The sequence below is a fragment of the Eurosta solidaginis genome, chromosome X, assembly GCF_040869045.1.
Source record: "Eurosta solidaginis isolate ZX-2024a chromosome X, ASM4086904v1, whole genome shotgun sequence".
In the NCBI taxonomy this organism is placed as follows: Eukaryota; Metazoa; Arthropoda; class Insecta; order Diptera; family Tephritidae; genus Eurosta; species Eurosta solidaginis.
This window is the reverse complement of record NC_090324.1, coordinates 107,829,774-107,852,431: the sequence shown is the minus strand read 5'-3', so window position 1 is coordinate 107,852,431 and position 22,658 is coordinate 107,829,774. Positions and strand designations below refer to the sequence as shown.

General features: G+C 37.3%; 1 protein-coding gene across 1 annotated transcript; it reads right to left on the bottom strand.

Moving 5' to 3' along the window:
* Positions 1–1,097: 1,097 nt before the first annotated feature.
* Positions 1,098–2,146, bottom strand: LOC137234583 (protein phtf-like). The gene is made up of 2 exons (XM_067758044.1): positions 2,007–2,146; positions 1,098–1,955 (listed from the first exon to the last, which is right to left on the bottom strand). Exons 1-2 carry the CDS (start codon positions 2,098–2,100, stop codon positions 1,126–1,128), a joined length of 924 nt encoding a protein of 307 aa, XP_067614145.1. The 5' UTR covers positions 2,101–2,146; the 3' UTR covers positions 1,098–1,125.
* Between the last annotated feature and the right edge of the window lie 20,512 nt (positions 2,147–22,658).

Below are 22,658 nucleotides of genomic sequence, written 5' to 3'. Positions count from 1 at the left end.
CCATTGTACTAGGGGCACCTTGGGGCAAGCCCCCACCGACAAATATTCTGTGCCCTTTTTAACGTAACAAATTAAACATGCCTTGAGAAATATCCACTGTAGAGGCTTGGTAATAGGGCCATGCTAGAACAACAGAATTTTTCGTGTATTTTTTTTCTGTCTAAGGGTCAAGCTGCCATAAAGCTATGAGTCATTAGCCACTATTTTTCAATAAACTTGCATGTTTTACTGTATTCTCAATCGATATATATGCACATAAACCGTGCTAAAGCATATTATTATTGTTTCAGACGACCATGGCGTTTTCATCCTGAAGAAAATTTCAATCCCGGAAAACCACAATTTCGACTTAAACAGTAATGGTATGCCAATGCTTTTAGCAAAACAAAAAACATTATGAAACTTCAAAAATCCCCAAATACGACAAAAAATTTTGAGTGGACTACCTTCTTTTTTATACGATGTTGCAAAGTCAAACAATATTTGTTTGAGCACAAGCATAAAACAAAAAAAAATTAAAACTAAGGCCGTTTTCTTATATGAATTTAAAAATTGATCTGCCTTATAAGCACAAATTTTGAAAAAATCTTCGAAGTCTACTTCAGAAAACGTCCCTAAAACTTTTAAGGCAAAAGCGCAATTATTTAACAGCCAGAAATATTACCTTGTGGCATTGATGCACAGCCTCGCTGAATCCGCTCTCACTTCGGCCTTTAATTGTTATTATTTGGACTAGGAGGTAAAGGTGGTACATTTCCGCTTCGATTTGGAATTGGCGGCGGTCCACGGCGTGCTGGAAATGGTGGTGGTGGCCCCTACTGGATTCGGCTGGATTGCTGATCCTTGTTTACGTGGACTTTCACCTCCAGAAGAACGCATTAAATTATCTTCATTTACAGCTAGTGGAAATGGTGGTGGCGGATGCCTAGGTGCCGGAATTTCATCTTGTATTTCTTCATATATTACAAGCACTACCATCGTAAAATGTCAGCTACCATGCAAGCGCTCAATTTTACTGAAGAATCATGCAGCACTGCAACAGAATTATTACGTATTGCATTGCTTTTGTTGCATTTAGAGTTTCTATTTCCAATTGCTTCTTTTTGTTAAGTTCGATTGTCAAATTTACAAAGTGATTTTCTTCCTCTTGCACGAGCTGTCGTATGAGACAATCGATTTTAACGAGTTCTGCATTGAGTTCGCTGCTCGATGGTTTTGTTGAGAATGATTTATTACTAATATTCTTTGCTTGCAATATTTATAACTAAATCCGTATATTTCAGCTACGTTGGGTATTTTGGAAAACATTGAATTATTTGATTTAAAGTTTTCTAGTTTTTGATTTGGTGATATTTTTTGTTTTTCTGTTTTTTCCTTAATTTTAATTTTATGCAGTTTCAACTTAAAACCTAACACTTCGCTTAAAACGCCCGACAGCGCTGATAGTATGACAACCTTAACGGTGGTAAAAAGATATGGATTAGCGCTAAGTCCAGCTATTTTGAAAGGTGATTCTAATTCTTTGAGTAGATCAGCTGCTAGTTTTAGAACGCTATTAGATACCATTAGCTCATCCTTTTTCTTTGGCTTTTGTTCGATCTGCAGATATAAATAAATTTGCTCTGTAATCAAAACTGAAACGCTGCGGTATTTGTGATGTATTTTATTGCCCAAAGTCATGAAACGTACCAAAAATATGCCAATTGTTGTTGCCCACATAAGCGCTTCTAGATTTAAGTGTGAATGTAAATGTACAGAATCATTAAGCCACTCCACACTCAAAAATGTCAACAAAAGCAAAGTGACTATGAAAGCAGCTGAGACGATGACGTCAACTGAACGCTGTGGACCAAGTTTCTTCAGATATGAACGCACACTCAGCCACGGTTTGATATTGCGCACTTTATTCAAACGAAAATGTGGCAAATTTGATTTACGTGCACGACGCGATGAAGCTAAAATTTGAGAATAGTGAAATAGAGAAATCTCTGCTTAAATGTACGTACAATGATAGTAAGACAGAGCCGTTGTAGGTAACTTATAATCAATACGGTACGCTCCCAGCGCGTATGACCGAAGGCAAAACCAAATATTGTCCATGCGGAGAATGATGCTTTCTGCCACAATAACATGGGCACTTCAAGATAATTAATTTCATTCGCATTTGCGCTGTCGATGGTTATCTCGCAGAGTCGACAAAAGGACGGTATAAATGAGAGTAGAAATGAAAAACACAAATCAATGTAGATATAATCATTAGTCTCTGGCATTGATTCGACACGTTCAATAATACATGATGATAGCTCCAAGACGAACATTTGCGCTTTTTAATTTCATGTTGCTCCCAAACTGTGCAGCTCACCTGAAAGGAAAAGAAAGAAAAGAAAATTAGTATTATGTGTAAAAAATAAACTGATGCGTAGCTCGTTTTTTCTCATCAATGACAGGAATTTCATTGAAGGGTAACACAATCCACTTTCACAATAACAATGTACACTACAAAAATTCATATGGTGTTGCCAGATGCTAAGGCGGCAAAACCGGGAAAAACGCGATCACAATTATTTTTTTTTCCCTTGCCTTCTTTTTTTGGGCCGTGTTTTAGGGATTTATAACCTGAAATAAATGATCTTCTCCAAATATCCTATTACCACCCAGATCAAATACACCTGATTTCTTATAGTGGGGTTAATGTACAATTTATTTATCACACTTTACAATATTTTTGTTGATTACACTATACAAATGTAAACTTAGGGGCGGAAGTGAATAGTTAGATGTAGCGGCGTATATGGGCGAAACGCCTCAACCGATGCTCCCCCCGAGGACGGCGGCAGGCCAAGTAACCTTCGTTTTACACAAATAGGGCCCGGCTTTATAACCAAAGGCAACCAGTGCCGAATCTCCGGGCGAGTATAGTACTCGAAGAAATAATTCTTCAAGATCCGCTCTTCCATCACCATGTCACCAAAAAAATTCGGACCAATCGCGTCACGAATGCCCCCCAATATCTTTCGCACCACCTGGGTGCAATCAGTCATCGCCTGAAAGAACTCAAAGGCCACGGGACAACGCGATAGATCCAGTGGAGTCGGATCCCGAAGAAAAATCCCCCAATCCGTGAAAGCCGGCACCAGAACCTTGCCTGGGCACGTGCGCCGACTCCGACCGTCAGGTGTCCCTGCCCCTCGTGCAGGCTCCGCAGCTCCCTTCCTCCGGTCAACTCGTGGTACTTGCTTCACAATCTATAGAATACAAATGAAAAATAAGAGAGTTTCAATCAATGTTTATCTCAGATTAAGGAATAAATAAAACTTACCTCTGTTTTTTTGGCACGTTCGGCATCCTCGATTGCTGCTTTAAAATGATTAATTAGCCACACAACCAAATACGTTCCACAAAAGTTACCTCCATGCGCCATCTGTCGGCAAAATACTGACAACCGGCCAAAAGCTTACCGCGTAGCCACACTTAAAGCCAAATCTGTCAGATCGCACACGAAGCGCACAGTCATAGAGAAGTAATTGCCTTTTTAAACAAATCGCGTGGACATTAAGATAATTTACATAAAAACCACATTGTATATCGGATTTGTGTTAAAAAAAAAAAACAAAAAAAAACACAAAATCAAGGCTCTTGTGCAGCTAACTGCCTCAGTAATTGTAGCTTGTTGCCAACCTCTTGTGAATATCTTCTCAACACCCAACTCCCCTCAAGCATGATGAAATCCCCTCAACTTCTAAACCCTGACCAATGACAATTACCCCTTTTCAGGTCCAGTATGACCCGGTATACGACTCTACGCAGGAGGGCGGAACGTATGGCCCAGCGGTACCCGAAACCATGCCACATGTGCGACAAGCGACACCCGATCCGGTTATGCCCGGTCTACCGAGCCAAATCGCCCGAGGAAAGGCAAAGGGAAGCCGCATTAGGACGATACTGCGGCAACTGCCTATCTGTAGCACACCGCACCGCCGACTGCACGAGCAAAGGACGTTGTCACCAGTGCCAAGGGGACCATCACACCACGTTGCACCAGAGCTTCGACAATCCGGAGCCCCAGGAAGTTGATACCAGGCCATGGAGCGTTCAGATGGATAGCGAAGACGAACACATTCTGTCTCTTCAAGAATCAAATAGGAACTGACAGCGGGCCACGCGAGCTAGAAGAAGGAGAGTTGGACGAAGCCGGAGCGGAATCACGGCCTTTCCGCCCGGCCACCAGTACGAAGGTGGAACAAAGGAAGTTTCGGCCCCACTCGCACACGAACGCCGCAAAGATGAATCGGAATCACGGACTTTCCGCCCATCAATTACACACCAACTTCATCAAAGAGCGAGGAAGTGGGGCTCAGATCGTCACAAGGGAGTAGCGGAATCACGGACTTTCCGCGGCCCGAACCGGCGTCAACACGCACGAGGAGCGGAATCCCGGACTTTCCGCCCACGTCAAGGATACGAGTTGGAGAGAATAGGTTCGCAGGGCCAGCTTGAACGACACTCTCGACGACTGCCAGCTGCCTTCAGAACGGGGCAAATCACGCGGGAGATCGTAGCACTTCGGCCCTTTACATCAATATCGCCAACTGCCGTGATCAAAATCGAGGCGCGAGGGCGATTGCACCTGATACGCGCACTCATCGACGCGTGCGCCACAACTTCGATAATTTCACGCGACCTGGCTCGACAGTTACACCTCGACGAGGAAAACTAAGGATCACAACGAGGGTGCCTCTTGCGAATAAGGGGTAAACATGGGCAGAACCGTAGGCTCACGATTCACGCAACGATCGTTCCTAACTACGCCCGTGTGAGTCCAAGCGCGAATGTCGACCCCTCGGTCGTGATACCGTATACCCATATGCAGCTCGCCGATCCAACATTTTTTGTGTCAAGTCCGGTTCGACTCGTGTTGGGAGCCGATATATATCCGTAGCTGATACTGCCGGGCACATTGCCATCTAGGTTTGGCCCTTTTTTAGCGCAGAGCAGTATATTTGGCTGGCTCTTGTCTGGGGCATGCCGCTCCTAAATCTTCCTCAACATTCGAACTAGCTTTACGTGCCATTCGTGTGATAAGAGGTGCAAAAAATTGAACTCAACCACGTACTATTTCCTAACGTTTACCTTTTCTTTACTACAGCTCCACGATTTACGGATGGAACCGAAATACTAATTACTGTGTCAAGCAAAAGACCACCATGCTGCTGCCCTTCCTGGAACATTCATGAATTTCGTTCATTTATATATTAGTTAGTATTAAGTTAATCAGGAAAGATGGCCGCAGAGATCTACCGATGTTGCTTCGAGCAAGGGGGACCGGCATGTTTAGGCCATCAAGCTAAACCCAAGAATGAGCACGGCCAATAGTGACCCAGCCTAATGTAAACTATCTGTGTTTGCTTCTATCTACTTTCGCGCACTAACACCAATGGCTATATATGTCCGTGCAGTCGTATGTGTACGTGTTGGTGCGCGAATTTCCAATTTAACTTTCCAAATTTAACTTACTTTCGTTCAATTACCCCTAAAAAGCGCTTTTCGACGGAATTGAAGGGTGAACGCGTTTTACAAGAAAGAAACTCTTTCACTTCTTTTTTGGAAACCTCCGTGATCACTGCAGCCATCAGCCCTGTTATAGGTAAGATTTTCTCTTCGTTTGTATAACCTAACCTATGTATAATTAATTAACTTGTGAATTAGCTTTTGAATTTTATATTGTGAGTTAGCTTTGAAGTGCAAATAATTAAATTGTTAAATTCTTGAATTTAATCTGCGGTATATTCTTTTCCTTTTTTCTCTTTTTTCAACGAGCGCAAAAACCCCTTGGGAACTCATTATAGAGCTATCGAAGCGCCAAGAAGTTTTTTCAGATATTATGCTTCGGACAGATTTCCTAATCGGCCAGGCCATTATAACTATTCTTCGGTGAAACTAGAAGTCTGCGACGGGAAATCAATATTCGTTAACAACTGGGTCAGCACCAAAAGGGCTGTAGTTACTCAAATTATCAACGAACTTAAAAATAACGACATAATCACTAACACCCCTATTATGAACTCGTAGGATACACGATAAACGCTTGCAATCTGTTCTACCGTATTATGAAATAAATTCTAGCGTGTGAAACCCGATCGTTAGCGTTTATCGTGGTATTGCCATACGCTAACTATCGCATACGCTGTTCAATTTTCTACGCTAGCTATCGTTGATAAATTTTTCCACGACACGTTGGGAACTATTTAAATAAAAGTAAATATACAATTATTACATAATCCAAAATAATCCAACTACAGGCTCATTCCCAACACTCTGTTGCAACACCCTGGGCAAGAAGCCTTAAAGTGACACAAATCTTCAAAATATTTGGGATGGATGGCCCATTTTTACGGGCGCGCAAACTGCCTTCTATTTCTGTTAAGACATACCCTGACATCAATATTGTTTAATTAACTTTTTTACTTTTAGTATGTCAAGTACTTACAGTGTAGAGTTCATTTCAAGAAGATTGGAAGCATCTCTCAATTTTCTTCTTTCTGTGGAATCTATGCAAGTTTCGTCAATTTGTTCATTTGAGTTAATATGAAAGGCAACAAAGGTTGCAGAAAACATACTATTGCAGCTTTTAAAACTTTTGCCACTTTTTCGTACAAGACAAATCAATTGTTGGTATTTACGTTTTGTTTTGCTATCTGTTTCGTATAGATTCACAAAAATTTGTAAACAAAACTCTGCTGTCATTCACAATAGTACATCTATCGGGCGTGTGGAAATCGCAATATAAAAGCTGATCTTTTACGATACGCCAGCAAGCGTTTATCGTCTATTGTATGAAAATTCATAATAGGGGTGTAAATCAAGCTCCGAATTCGCAAGTCCTCTCGTCTTAGTCAAGAAAAAAGACGGCGGTGATCGGTTATGCGTAGACTATCGACGTTTAAATCAACTAGTGTGGAAGGAGAACTCTCCTTGTTACATTTTGAGGATAAATATGGTATAATAGTCACAATCAATACTTACCGCAACGCGCAGTGATAGAAATACAAAGTACACGTTTATACTGTATGAGCGTTTAATTAGAGCCGAACCGATATTTAGTATGTATAATAGAACATCGTACAAATTCATATGAAGATTATATTAAATACATATTACTGTTTCGTATAGTTTACATATTGTGTATTCTACAACAAGGTGTTATAAGTGTATGAAATATTTTAGTATTCAACTTAATTTTAGATAAAGTGCATTTATTTCTCAACACTCTTTCTTAACATGAATACTAGATATTTTAATTATTAATTTTTTAATTCAAACCAAGAAATTTCGAAAATTTTAAATGCTTTTGCTTTTGTAAATTCTATGTGAAAATATCTGGTACGTTTTCATTTGTATTAACATATTCTAATTAATATCATTTCGAGCAAGAACTTCTCTAATATAATTATATTTAACGTCTATGTGTTTAGTGCGCTTATGATACACTGGATTTTTTGCGATTTGTAAAGCACTAATATTGTCACCCTTTGTAGTTATTGAATTGTCATGCCACCCAATTTCGTTCAACAAACGTCTCAGGTAGACTGCCTCTTTTGCCGCTGTACACAAAGCAATATATTCGGCTTCTGTACTCCTTAGTGCTACCATATCTTGCTTTTTACATTGCCAAGAAAATGCTGCACTCGCTAAGTAAAATGAATATCCTGTGTATGACTTTCTGGTAAGTTTATCGTTAGCCCAATCTGCATCGGTGTAATCTTCGATGTTTTTACCCAGCTTACGGTAGTGTATCTTGAAATCGATGGTCTTTGACAAATATCGCAGGATATGTTTGGCTCCTGCTTCGTGTTCGAAGTGAGGATCTGTATTTCTTTGCGCTAAAATGCTGACTGCATGTAATATATTAGGCCGAGTTGAAATAGCTAAATACATAAGAGACCCAAACAGCGACTGGTATTTAGTGGTGTCCACTTTTACACATTTTTCATTCCTGCAATTTATTTGAAAGCCAGAGCCAAGTGGTGTACTCACTGGACGGCAGACGTTTATACCATATACAGACAATAACTGACTTACACATTTCTTCTGACTTAATGAAATTGCACCTGTTTTACCCTCGCGCTGAATTTCGGAACCGAGAAAGAACTTCAAGATTCCTCCATCATGCAATGCAAAATTTGATGATAGCTTACTTTTAATGTTTGCAATCTCTTGCTCACGGCATCTTGCTATAATTAGATCGTCTACGTTGACCGCTATATAAGTATATGCGCGATTTACCTTTTTTACATACATACAAGCATGCGGCGCTTTTATACGGGTTAAAACCCAAACTTTTTAGGGAATTGATTTAGGCATTATATGGTTTTATTCAATTTTAAAATTTTATTTTGTTGCTGCTTTTCTATGAAACCTTCTGGCTTTCAAAAGTATACATCCTCAGTTAACTTATATTATGTCTAGTATTTCGATAGTATGATTTCGTAAATTGCATTCCTATCCACACGATTATGCTTCTACTTTTGCATAATTTCAAATGACATTTGTTTTCGCTTTTTTCCCCACAGCCCAATTAAAATGTCCAAGATAAGCATATATTTTTGAAACTTGACAGCTAGTGCGGGCAGACCATCGATTATTTTGTGTAAATTGTAATCGACCACAGATTCGCTCAGTAAACTTCACATAATTTCGGTCCAGTTTCGATGAAATTAAGAAGAATTTTCACATAACGAAATTATCTAATTTCAGCTGAAATTAAGAATCTTCCGAAATCAACTTGATTTTGGTGCCGTGGATGCATAGTATTACTGCTGAGATATGCATTCGATATATCGATTTGATGCAAATGCAGATCTTTTTCAACGGCAACAGCTAATATCATGCATATGGTCTCATAGCGTATTACTGGCGAAAACGTTTCCCAGTAGTTCGCGCCTTCTTTTCGATTACACCCCTTTGCTACTAGTCTCGATTTAAAATCTGTAATTTCACCATTTGAATCACGTATAATTCTGTATACCCATCTTGAACCATTAGCTTTTTGTCCATGAGGGAGGTCAACAACAGACCATGTCTTATTTGCAACTAATGCAGCGTATCCTTTATACATTGATTTTTCCCACTCATCAGCATTTTTGCCTGGTCTGCATTTACAAGTATGCTGCGCATTTGCATACACCAGGTATCATAATTATTTTCACCAAGTTTTTCGATTTGGTAGTTTGAGTTCACTTTGTCGATTCTTTAACTCGCGGACTCGTTTTAAAATGTACAACCAATATAATTTCTACACTTTATGCATTATTGGACCTGGGCCCATAACCTTTGATAGGTTTTGAGGATAAATATGGTATAATAGTCACAATTAATACTTGCCGCAGCGCGCAGTGATAGAAATACAAAGTACACGTTTTTACTATATGAGCGTTTAATTAGAACTGAACCGATATTTAGTATGTATAATAGAACATCGTACACATTCATATGCAGATTATATAAAATACATATATCTGTTTTATATGATTTACATATTGTGTATTCAACAACAAGGTGATTTAAGTGTATGAAATATTTTAGTATTCAACTTGATTTTAGATAAAGTACATTTATTTCTCAACACTCTTTCAAAAGATGAATACTAGATATTTTAATTATTCATTTTTTAATTCAAACCAAGAAATTTCGAAAATTTTAAATGTTTTTGCTTTTGTAAATTCTTTGTGAAAATATCTGACACGGTTTCATTTGTATTAACATATTCTAAATTAGTTTCATTTCGATCAAGAACCTTTCTAACATAATGATATTTAGCGTCTATGTGTTTAGTGCGATTTCTTGCGATTTGTAAAGCGCTAATGTTGTCACCCTTTATAGTTATTGAATTGTTGTAATGCCTTCCAATTTCGTTCAACAAACGTCTCAGATAGACTGCCTCTTTTGCCGCTGTACACAAAGCAATATTGTTTAGGCCAACAACCCAAACTCCAAACATAAAAGGTCGACCTCGCATATTTTCTTATATTGGTTAACAGTGCCAGTCAAACCTTTTATGTTAACCATACAAATGAACATCGCTGGAATAAATAAACAGTTTGACTGGCAAGCGGTAATGACCTGTTATATATTTTTTACTTCACTTGTTTTCACACATCAAGGAGAAAGGACGTATCCCGCCGCAATTTCCAGCTTCAACCAAAAGGTAACCTGCAAATATATATATATATATATATATATATATATATATATGTCTGTAAGGTGCGTTGGTTGATGACATTTCAACATGAGAAGTGCGCACTTTAACTACTTCTGGTTACTTTGATGACCGTCACCCTTCGCCTTTGATGTAAAGTGCATTGTTTGATGACAGTCATCAAAGTGAAAATCGGAGGACAAAGTGATGAGTTTGGTGACAGTAATCAAACTACTCACCTTAGGTAAAATGACGTTTTCGGTGACGGTCATCAAACTAAGCATCTTAGCTTAAAGTGCGCAGTTTGGTAACATTTCAATTGGGGCAGTTTCATGGCTGTTATCAAAGTGTATAAGTGTTCCTTTTAAAAATTGACAATGCCAGGATAAACCCTATTAATGTTTGGGTCTCTTCAGAGCTGCAATAGACGTGTAAAGCTGTCATTAAAAGTCACAAAAAATCGCATGTCCGCTTCTTGAAATATTCGAGGTCAAAAGTCGCGAAATTTCGTCTTTCGCAAATATCTCGCTTCCTATGGCATACTCGCGTTTCATGCTCATGACGAAGTTGGACATCATGAAGTTCTCCACAAGTCCAACCTTAAGTATTTTTCTGTGGGCTCAACCAATTCTGAGTTAGAGCGCGGAAAGCGCGAGCAGTCGCCGATATTTTACATCGACGTAGACCAGAGATTAATGTAGCGAATTCGTTCAAATTTTGTATTTGGACTAAAACAGCTGTAGCCAGCAACGGGGAATACAAATTTTGAAACAAAACATTCAATTTTACATAAAAACTGCAGAGAAAGTAAATTCAACTCTTTATTGTGCGCTCTACTATTTACTATGGCTCATAGCAAGTAAAAAAATATTTGTGCCTATCAAATTTTTTAAAAAGATGATAGTGATTATGAACCGATTTGATCTTTTTTGTCAGACGCTACTGCCATTGCATGCGGATTATTTCCATAAAACTTTTCGACGATACCTCAATTATTACCGGAGTTACAGCTCCCAAATTTTGGCGAAATACTAAGCCACCAAGGGGCGGAGCCACGCCCATTTTTCAAAATTTGTATTTCCTGTTGCTGGATACCCCAGTTTTAGTCCAAATACAAGATTTGAACGAATTCGCTCCATTAATCTCCGGTCTAGGTCGATGTAAAGTTTTGGCGACTGCTCGCGCTGTTTAGTTTAACCACGAAATATTTAAATCTTTACATTTAATACCATACAATTATTTAATGCCTCTCACAATTCTTACTGTTTTCAATATTCTTTTCCATACTTCCTAAATGCACTCTCGGTCTAAGAAGCATTCATAATCAGTCGTCAAATTCTACATAAACTTTAGGTGACACCATCGTGCTTCATGCTTCCACCTTGTATAATTGGGCTTCATGTTTCCACCTTGTATAATTTCACCATGAGTATCGAACAAAATTATCGAAAACATTTAACGCTTCTATATTTTTGCCATATGCCTAAAGGCCCAACCACAATCGACTTTTGCGTTGATTTGGCGGTGGCGTTACTTTGATGTAACGTCCGTTGCAAGTTTGCCTTCCACAATGAACGCAAAACGAAAATTCAAATTTAGATTTTTTGACATTAGAAACAATAAAATATATTTTTTTTGTCTTGAAAATTGAAATATTTTTAGAATGAAATAAAACAAAAATAAAAGTTCAAGTTTTTTGTGAAAGCTGCAAGAAATTGCACAAATGAACTGACAGTGCAAGTGAAAATGTAAGCTTTGGAATCTTGTTTTGTTTCTTTGGCGATGGCGTTGAGTTTTTTGTGGATTATGAACATAGGAATTAGATGTGTGGGTTCAAAATCAGCTGGTGACTTAACGTAAGCTCCAAGGCAACGCAAAAGTCGATTGTGTTTGCCCCTTAAGTCATTTGAATGGAAACGGCTGAAAAGCAGAAGTGCGACAAGTGTTTTTTGTTTTTCGTCCTACAAAGTTTCTAGTTCGTATAATTATAAACAACAAAATAATTAGAAAGTTAAAAAAAGCAAAAATCGATCGTTCTGAGCACCTTTGCTATTTTCATAAACAGGTAGCAAAAGCGATATCTGCCTTGAAAATGGTGGACGCTCCGGTATCAAAGAGGAATGTTTAAGTTTTTACCCCTCGTTTTTCTTAAATTGCCTGAAATGGGAGAGGGTTTGACAAATAAGCTGTAACCATTGGAAAAAGCTTACTCATAATGATAATAAATAAGAAATATTTCCCACAGTTTATTTCTTCCGTTGGCAGTTGTTTTAGTAGATAGGATACTCGTACAAAAAGTATGCAATAAATGGGACCTTACCTTCTCTGTGTAATAAAAGCTAAGGGGAAGTGGAGGAGGAAGAGGTAGAAGAACAAACAAAAGTGAATATTCTTCCGATGTAACTTTTTCAATTTTTCAGTATATTAGTATGCAAATTTAATGCATACACTTTATGAACACTCCAAAGAATAAAAAATAAAACACTTCAGTATTTGCTTTTGTTAGCTTCGAAAAAATCAACTAAAGATTCAATACATTTGTACAGCTGCCTTAGTTATACCAGACAAAAATATGTCGAATAAACACCCTTTGGTGCAGAGTACAATAAAGATTAAGATATAGAAAAGGCTTATGTCAAACGGTTTATAGTGAACAACAATTACGTTTTTGCTAACCGTCAAAATTGAAGTGGTATAATATGATTTCTTACTTAAAAACATTCGGGCACCTTCATAGTCATAATTAAGTATGTTCTTGAATTTAGATGCAGCATTTTGACGTTGACTTCAATGGGAAATCTGTCAAAAAGCTGTAGCTAAATTTAAGTTCTATGGCGTAGTTGCGCAGAAGGAAGAAATTTTGAGCTCGTGAATGCGCAATCTTCTATGTGATTTGTGATGTGTATCCATGATGGAATTATAGGTAGCGCATTGCGCATGTAAAGATTATTCTGCTGTTTTTTTATGGGCAATTATTACGTCATTTTCCTTTAGCTCTTGTTTTTCCCCTCATTCTTTCATTCGCTTAAGTAGGCAACCGTCACGTAGTTGCGCAGAACGTAGCAATTTTGAAGTCGTGAATGCGCAAAATGGGTAATTTATTTATCATGACTATCGAACAAAAGTATCGAAAACATTTAACGCTTCGATATTTTTGCAATATACATACCCACATACCAGAGCTGTAAAAAGATTGAAACAATTGTGTGAATTTTCTCAGCATTTTTCAAAAATTTTTAATTTTTTGGTTGGATATTATAAATCTTCATTCCTGAATGGCTTAAAATACTTTAACTCAAAGCTAAAGTGTGTGTGTTATTGAAAGGTAAAATATAATTGATGAAAGGCTAGTTCTATGTCTAGTCTGCTAATACGCGTCAAAAAATATCGAGAGCGGTGTCAAAAGACGTGCATTAATCTCGAGAATAATAATCCGAAGGCAGAAAAGAAAAATTGTATCTCTGTCCGAAGATATTTGCAGTTGAAGTTGGAGATTTTCATGTGGTTGGTGTACCCACAAAAAAAAGTTGTGAACATAAGTGTTTTGTGCGGATATAGTTTTGGTCTCCATACCGGTGTTGTACCCACCCAGGGTAATTTTTGGTAATTCTCTACGACAGCATGACACTGCTAATACGCGTCAAAAATATATAGAAAGGTGTCAAAAGACGCGTATTGATCTCGAGAACAATAATCCGAAAGCGGAAAAGAAAATTGTATCTCTGTCCGGATATATTTGCAGTTGAAGTTGACAATTTTAATGGGTAATAGTCTTGTTGAGGGGTCGACTGCTAATACGCTACCAAAAATATCGAGAGGGGTGTCAAAAGACGTGTATTAATCTCGAGAACAATAATCCGGTGGCAAAAAAGAAAAATTTTATCTCTGTGCGGAGATATTTGCAGTTGAAGTTGGCGATTTCCATGTGCTTAGCTTAAAGTGCGCAGTTTGGTATCATTTCAATTGGGGCAGTTTCATGACTGTCATCAAAGTGTATAAGTGTTCCTTTTAAAAATTGACAATGTCAGGATAAACCCTATTAATGTTTGGGTCTCTTCAGAGCTGCAATAGACGTGTAAAGCTGTCATTAAAAGTCACAAAAAATCGCATGTCCGCTTCTTGAAATATTCGAGGTCAAAAGTCGCGAAATTTCGTCTTTCGCAAATATCTCGCTTCCTATGGCATACTCGCGTTTCATGCTCATGACGAAGTTGGACATCATGAAGTTCTCCACAAGTCGAACCTTAAGTATTTTTCTGTGGGCTCAACCAATTCTGAGTTAGAGCGCGGAAAGCGCGAGCAGTCGCCGATATTTTACATCGACGTAGACCAGAGATTAATGTAGCGAATTCGTTCAAATTTTGTATTTGGACTAAAACAGCTGTAGCCAGCAACGGGGAATACAAATTTTGAAACAAAACATTCAATTTTACATAAAAACTGCAGAGAAAGTAAATTCAACTCTTTATTGTGCGCTCTACTATTTACTATGGCTCATAGCAAGTAAAAAAATATTTGTGCCTATCAAATTTTTTAAAAAGATGATAGTGATTATGAACCGATTTGATCTTTTTTGTCAGACGCTACTGCCATTGCATGCGGATTATTTCCATAAAACTTTTCGACGATACCTCAATTATTACCGGAGTTACAGCTACCAAATTTTGGCGAAATACTAAGTCACCAAGGGGCGGAGCCACGCCCATTTTTCAAAATTTGTATTTCCTGTTACTGGATACCCCAGTTTTAGTCCAAATACAAAATTTGAACGAATTCGCTCCATTAATCTCCGGTCTAGGTCGATGTAAAGTTTTGGCGACTGCTCGCGCTGTTTAGTTTAACCACGAAATATTTAAATCTTTACATTTAATACCATACAATTATTTAATGCCTCTCACAATTCTTACTGTTTTCAATATTCTTTTCCATACTTCCTAAATGCACTCTCGGTCTAAGAAGCATTCATAATCAGTCGTCAAATTCTACATAAACTTTAGGTGACACCATCGTGCTTCATGCTTCCACCTTGTATAATTGGGCTTCATGTTTCCACCTTGTATAATTTCACCATGTGTATCGAACAAAATTATCGAAAACATTTAACGCTTCTATATTTTTGCCATATGCCTAAAGGCCCAACCACAATCGACTTTTGCGTTGATTTGGCGTTGGCGTTACTTTGATGTAACGTACGTTGCAAGTTTGCCTGCCACAATGAACGCAAAACGAAAATTCAAATTTAGATTTTTTGACATTAGAAACAATAAAATATATTTTTTTGTCTTGAAAATTGAAATATTTTTAGAATGAAATAAAACAAAAATAAAAGTTCAAGTTTTTTGTGAAAGCTGCAAGAAATTGCACAAATGAACTGACAGTGCAAGTGAAAATGTAAGTTTTGGAATCTTGTTTTGTTTCTTTGGCGATGGCGTTGAGTTTTTTGTGGATTATGAACATAGGAATTGGATGTGTGGGTTCAAAATCAGCTGGTGACTTAACGTAAGCTCCAAGGCAACGCAAAAGTCGATTGTGTTTGCCCCTTAAGTCATTTGAATGGAAACGGCTGAAAAGCAGAAGTGCGACAAGTGTTTTTTGTTTTTCGTCCTACAAAGTTTCTAGTTCGTATAATTATAAACAACAAAATAATTAGAAAGTTAAAAAAAGCAAAAATCGATCGTTCCGAGCACCTTTGCTATTTTCATAAACAGGTAGCAAAAGCGATATCTGCCTTGAAAATGGTGGACGCTCCGGTATCAAAGAGGAATGTTTAAGTTTTTACCCCTCGTTTTTCTTAAATTGCCTGAAATGGGAGAGGGTTTGACAAATAAGCTGTAACCATTGGAAAAAGCCTACTCATAATGATAATAAATAAGAAATATTTCCCACAGTTTATTTCTTCCGTTGGCAGTTGTTTTAGTAGATAGGATACTCGTACAAAAAGTATGCAATAAATGGGACCTTACCTTCTCTGTGTAATAAAAGCTAAGGGGAAGTGGAGGAGGAAGAGGTAGAAGAACAAACAAAAGTGAATATTCTTCCGATGTAACTTTTTCAATTTTTCAGTATATTAGTATGCAAATTTAATGCATACACTTTATGAACACCCCAAAGAATAAAAAATAAAACACTTCAGTATTTGCTTTTGTTAGCTTCGAAAAAATCAACTAAAGATTCAATACATTTGTACAGCTGCCTTAGTTATACCAGACAAAAAATATGTCGAATAAACACCCTTTGGTGCAGAGTACAATAAAGATTAAGATATAGAAAAGGCTTATGTCAAACGGTTTATAGTGAACAACAATTACGTTTTTGCTAACCGTCAAAATTGAAGTGGTATAATATGATTTCTTACTTAAAAACATTCGGGCACCTTCATAGTCATAATTAAGTAGGTTCTTAAATTTAGATGCAGCATTTTGACGTTGACTTCAATGGGAAATCTGTCAAAAAGCTGTAGCTAAATTTAAGTTCTATGGCGTAGTTGCGCAGAACGAAGAAATTTTGAGCTCGTGAATGCGCAATCTTCTATGTGATTTGTGATGTGTATCCATGATGGAATTATAGGTAGCGCATTGCGCATGTAAAGATTATTCTGCTGTTTTTTTATGGGCAATTATTACGTCATTTTCCTTTAGCTCTTGTTTTTCCCCTCGTTCTTTCATTCGCTTAAGTAGGCAACCGTCACGTAGTTGCGCAGAACGTAGCAATTTTGAAGTCGTGAATGCGCAAAATGGGTAATTTATTTATCATGACTATCGAACAAAAGTATCGAAAACATTTAACGCTTCGATATTTTTGCAATATACATACCCACATACCAGAGCTGTAAAAATATTGAAACAATTGTGTGAATTTTCTCAGCATTTTTCAAAAATTTTTAATTTTTTGGTTGGATATTATAAATCTTCATTCCTGAATGGCTTAAAATACTTTAACTCAAAGCTAAAGTGTGTGTGTTATTGAAAGGTAAAATATAATTGATGAAAGGCTAGTTCTATGTCTAGTCTGCTAATACGCGTCAAAAAATATCGAGAGCGGTGTCAAAAGACGTGCATTAATCTCGAGAATAATAATCCGAAGGCAGAAAAGAAAAATTGTATCTCTGTCCGAAGATATTTGCAGTTGAAGTTGGAGATTTTCATGTGGTTGGTGTACCCACAAAAAAAAGTTGTGAACATAAGTGTTTTGTGCGGATATAGTTTTGGTCTCCATACCGGTGTTGTACCCACCCAGGGTAATTTTTGGTAATTCTCTACGACAGCATGACACTGCTAATACGCGTCAAAAATATATAGAAAGGTGTCAAAAGACGCGTATTGATCTCGAGAACAATAATCCGAAAGCGGAAAAGAAAATTGTATCTCTGTCCGGATATATTTGCAGTTGAAGTTGGCAATTTTAATGGGTAATAGTCTTGTTGAGGGGTCGACTGCTAATACGCTACCAAAAATATCGAGAGGGGTGTCAAAAGACGTGTATTAATCTCGAGAACAATAATCCGGTGGCAAAAAAGAAAAATTTTATCTCTGTGCGGAGATATTTGCAGTTGAAGTTGGCGATTTCCATGTGCTTAGCTTAAAGTGCGCAGTTTGGTAACATTTCAATTGGGGCAGTTTCATGACTGTCATCAAAGTGTATAAGTGTTCCTTTTAAAAATTGACAATGTCAGGATAAACCCTATTAATGTTTGGGTCTCTTCAGAGCTGCAATAGACGTGTAAAGCTGTCATTAAAAGTCACAAAAAATCGCATGTCCGCTTCTTGAAATATTCGAGGTCAAAAGTCGCGAAATTTCGTCTTTCGCAAATATCTCGCTTCCTATGGCATACTCGCGTTTCATGCTCATGACGAAGTTGGACATCATGAAGTTCTCCACAAGTCCAACCTTAAGTATTTTTCTGTGGGCTCAACCAATTCTGAGTTAGAGCGCGGAAAGCGCGAGCAGTCGCCGATATTTTACATCGACGTAGACCAGAGATTAATGTAGCGAATTCGTTCAAATTTTGTATTTGGACTAAAACAGCTGTAGCCAGCAACGGGGAATACAAATTTTGAAACAAAACATTCAATTTTACATAAAAACTGCAGAGAAAGTAAATTCAACTCTTTATTGTGCGCTCTACTATTTACTATGGCTCATAGCAAGTAAAAAAATATTTGTGCCTATCAAATTTTTTAAAAAGATGATAGTGATTATGAACCGATTTGATCTTTTTTGTCAGACGCTACTGCCATTGCATGCGGATTATTTCCATAAAACTTTTCGACGATACCTCAATTATTACCGGAGTTACAGCTCCCAAATTTTGGCGAAATACTAAGTCACCAAGGGGCGGAGCCACGCCCATTTTTCAAAATTTGTATTTCCTGTTACTGGATACCCCAGTTTTAGTCCAAATACAAAATTTGAACGAATTCGCTCCATTAATCTCCGGTCTAGGTCGATGTAAAGTTTTGGCGACTGCTCGCGCTGTTTAGTTTAACCACGAAATATTTAAATCTTTACATTTAATACCATACAATTATTTAATGCCTCTCACAATTCTTACTGTTTTCAATATTCTTTTCCATACTTCCTAAATGCACTCTCGGTCTAAGAAGCATTCATAATCAGTCGTCAAATTCTATATAAACTTTAGGTGACACCATCGTGCTTCATGCTTCCACCTTGTATAATTGGGCTTCATGTTTCCACCTTGTATAATTTCACCATGTGTATCGAACAAAATTATCGAAAACATTTAACGCTTCTATATTTTTGCCATATGCCTAAAGGCCCAACCACAATCGACTTTTGCGTTGATTTGGCGGTGGCGTTACTTTTATGTAACGTACGTTGCAAGTTTGCCTGCCACAATGAACGCAAAACGAAAATTCAAATTTAGATTTTTTGACATTAGAAACAATAAAATATATTTTTTTGTCTTGAAAATTGAAATATTTTTAGAATGAAATAAAACAAAAATAAAAGTTCAAGTTTTTTGTGAAAGCTGCAAGAAATTGCACAAATGAACTGACAGTGCAAGTGAAAATGTAAGTTTTGGAATCTTGTTTTGTTTCTTTGGCGATGGCGTTGAGTTTTTTGTGGATTATGAACATAGGAATTGGATGTGTGGGTTCAAAATCAGCTGGTGACTTAACGTAAGCTCCAAGGCAACGCAAAAGTCGATTGTGTTTGCCCCTTAAGTCATTTGAATGGAAACGGCTGAAAAGCAGAAGTGCGACAAGTGTTTTTTGTTTTTCGTCCTACAAAGTTTCTAGTTCGTATAATTATAAACAACAAAATAATTAGAAAGTTAAAAAAAGCAAAAATCGATCGTTCTGAGCACCTTTGCTATTTTCATAAACAGGTAGCAAAAGCGATATCTGCCTTGAAAATGGTGGACGCTCCGGTATCAAAGAGGAATGTTTAAGTTTTTACCCCTCGTTTTTCTTAAATTGCCTGAAATGGGAGAGGGTTTGACAAATAAGCTGTAACCATTGGAAAAAGCCTACTCATAATGATAATAAATAAGAAATATTTCCCACAGTTTATTTCTTCCGTTGGCAGTTGTTTTAGTAGATAGGATACTCGTACAAAAAGTATGCAATAAATGGGACCTTACCTTCTCTGTGTAATAAAAGCTAAGGGGAAGTGGAGGAGGAAGAGGTAGAAGAACAAACAAAAGTGAATATTCTTCCGATGTAACTTTTTCAATTTTTCAGTATATTAGTATGCAAATTTAATGCATACACTTTATGAACACTCCAAAGAATAAAAAATAAAACACTTCAGTATTTGCTTTTGTTAGCTTCGAAAAAATCAACTAAAGATTCAATACATTTGTACAGCTGCCTTAGTTATACCAGACAAAAAATATGTCGAATAAACACCCTTTGGTGCAGAGTACAATAAAGATTAAGATATAGAAAAGGCTTATGTCAAACGGTTTATAGTGAACAACAATTACGTTTTTGCTAACCGTCAAAATTGAAGTGGTATAATATGATTTCTTACTTAAAAACATTCGGGCACCTTCATAGTCATAATTAAGTAGGTTCTTAAATTTAGATGCAGCATTTTGACGTTGACTTCAATGGGAAATCTGTCAAAAAGCTGTAGCTAAATTTAAGTTCTATGGCGTAGTTGCGCAGAACGAAGAAATTTTGAGCTCGTGAATGCGCAATCTTCTATGTGATTTGTGATGTGTATCCATGATGGAATTATAGGTAGCGCATTGCGCATGTAAAGATTATTCTGCTGTTTTTTTATGGGCAATTATTACGTCATTTTCCTTTAGCTCTTGTTTTTCCCCTCGTTCTTTCATTCGCTTAAGTAGGCAACCGTCACGTAGTTGCGCAGAACGTAGCAATTTTGAAGTCGTGAATGCGCAAAATGGGTAATTTATTTATCATGACTATCGAACAAAAGTATCGAAAACATTTAACGCTTCGATATTTTTGCAATATACATACCCACATACCAGAGCTGTAAAAATATTGAAACAATTGTGTGAATTTTCTCAGCATTTTTCAAAAATTTTTAATTTTTTGGTTGGATATTATAAATCTTCATTCCTGAATGGCTTAAAATACTTTAACTCAAAGCTAAAGTGTGTGTGTTATTGAAAGGTAAAATATAATTGATGAAAGGCTAGTTCTATGTCTAGTCTGCTAATACGCGTCAAAAAATATCGAGAGCGGTGTCAAAAGACGTGCATTAATCTCGAGAATAATAATCCGAAGGCAGAAAAGAAAAATTGTATCTCTGTCCGAAGATATTTGCAGTTGAAGTTGGAGATTTTCATGTGGTTGGTGTACCCACAAAAAAAGTTGTGAACATAAGTGTTTTGTGCGGATATAGTTTTGGTCTCCATACCGGTGTTGTACCCACCCAGGGTAATTTTTGGTAATTCTTTACGACAGCATGACACTGCTAATACGCGTCAAAAATATATAGAAAGGTGTCAAAAGACGCGTATTGATCTCGAGAACAATAATCCGAAAGCGGAAAAGAAAATTGTATCTCTGTCCGGATATATTTGCAGTTGAAGTTGGCAATTTTAATGGGTAATAGTCTTGTTGAGGGGTCGACTGCTAATACGCTACCAAAAATATCGAGAGAGGTGTCAAAAGACGTGTATTAATCTCGAGAACAATAATCCGGTGGCGAAAAAGAAAAATTTTATCTCTGTGCGGAGATATTGCAGTTGAAGTTGGCGATTTCCATGTGGTTGTTGTTGTGATTGTACCCACAAAAAAAATTGTGCATCATCGTGGCAGTAGCCACGGTTAAATCACACACCCGGACGTGGCATGGCGTAGCCCAGGGTTATTTTTTATAAGCGCGACCGAAGGCCGCCAATGCAGAAAGGTGTTCTGCGCAAAAATACTATGGATCCGACCCACGGTTTCGGAGGTACCCGCGGGTCATTTTCGGTTTTTCGTTAATATCTTTTGAACGCGTTAATATTTTTTATTTTCCGCCTTCGGATTATTCATACTGATGTCAACACGCGTCTTTTGACACCTCTCTCGATATTTTTGGTAGCGTATTAGCAGTCGACCCCTCAACAAGACTATTACCCATTAAAATTGCCAACTTCAACTGCAAATATATCCGGACAGAGATACAATTTTCTTTTCCGCTTTCGGATTATTGTTCTCGAGATCAATACGCGTCTTTTGACACCTTTCTATATATTTTTGACGCGTATTAGCAGTGTCATGCTGTCGTAAAGAATTACCAAAAATTACCCTGGGTGGGTACAACACCGGTATGGAGACCAAAACTATATCCGCACAAAACACTTATGTTCACAACTTTTTTTGTGGGTACACCAACCACATGAAAATCTCCAACTTCAACTGCAAATATCTTCGGACAGAGATACAATTTTTCTTTTCTGCCTTCGGATTATTATTCTCGAGATTAATGCACGTCTTTTGACACCGCTCTCGATATTTTTTGACGCGTATTAGCAGACTAGACATAGAACTAGCCTTTCATCAATTATATTTTACCTTTCAATAACACACACACTTTAGCTTTGAGTTAAAGTATTTTAAGCCATTCAGGAATGAAGATTTATAATATCCAACCAAAAAATTAAAAATTTTTGAAAAATGCTGAGAAAATTCACACAATTGTTTCAATATTTTTACAGCTCTGGTATGTGGGTATGTATATTGCAAAAATATCGAAGCGTTAAATGTTTTCGATACTTTTGTTCGATAGTCATGATAAATAAATTACCCATTTTGCGCATTCACGACTTCAAAATTGCTACGTTCTGCGCAACTACGTGACGGTTGCCTACTTAAGCGAATGAAAGAACGAGGGGAAAAACAAGAGCTAAAGGAAAATGACGTAATAATTGCCCATAAAAAAACAGCAGAATAATCTTTACATGCGCAATGCGCTACCTATAATTCCATCATGGATACACATCACAAATCACATAGAAGATTGCGCATTCACG

Bases quoted from the DNA above. Each gene is read 5' to 3' on its own strand.
- LOC137234583 (XM_067758044.1), bottom strand. From the start codon at position 2,100: ATGGACAATATTTGGTTTTGCCTTCGGTCATACGCGCTGGGAGCGTAC. The intron at 1,956-2,006 runs GTACGTACATTT...CTCAAATTTTAG, and splicing joins GGCTCTGTCTTACTATCATT to CTTCATCGCGTCGTGCACGT.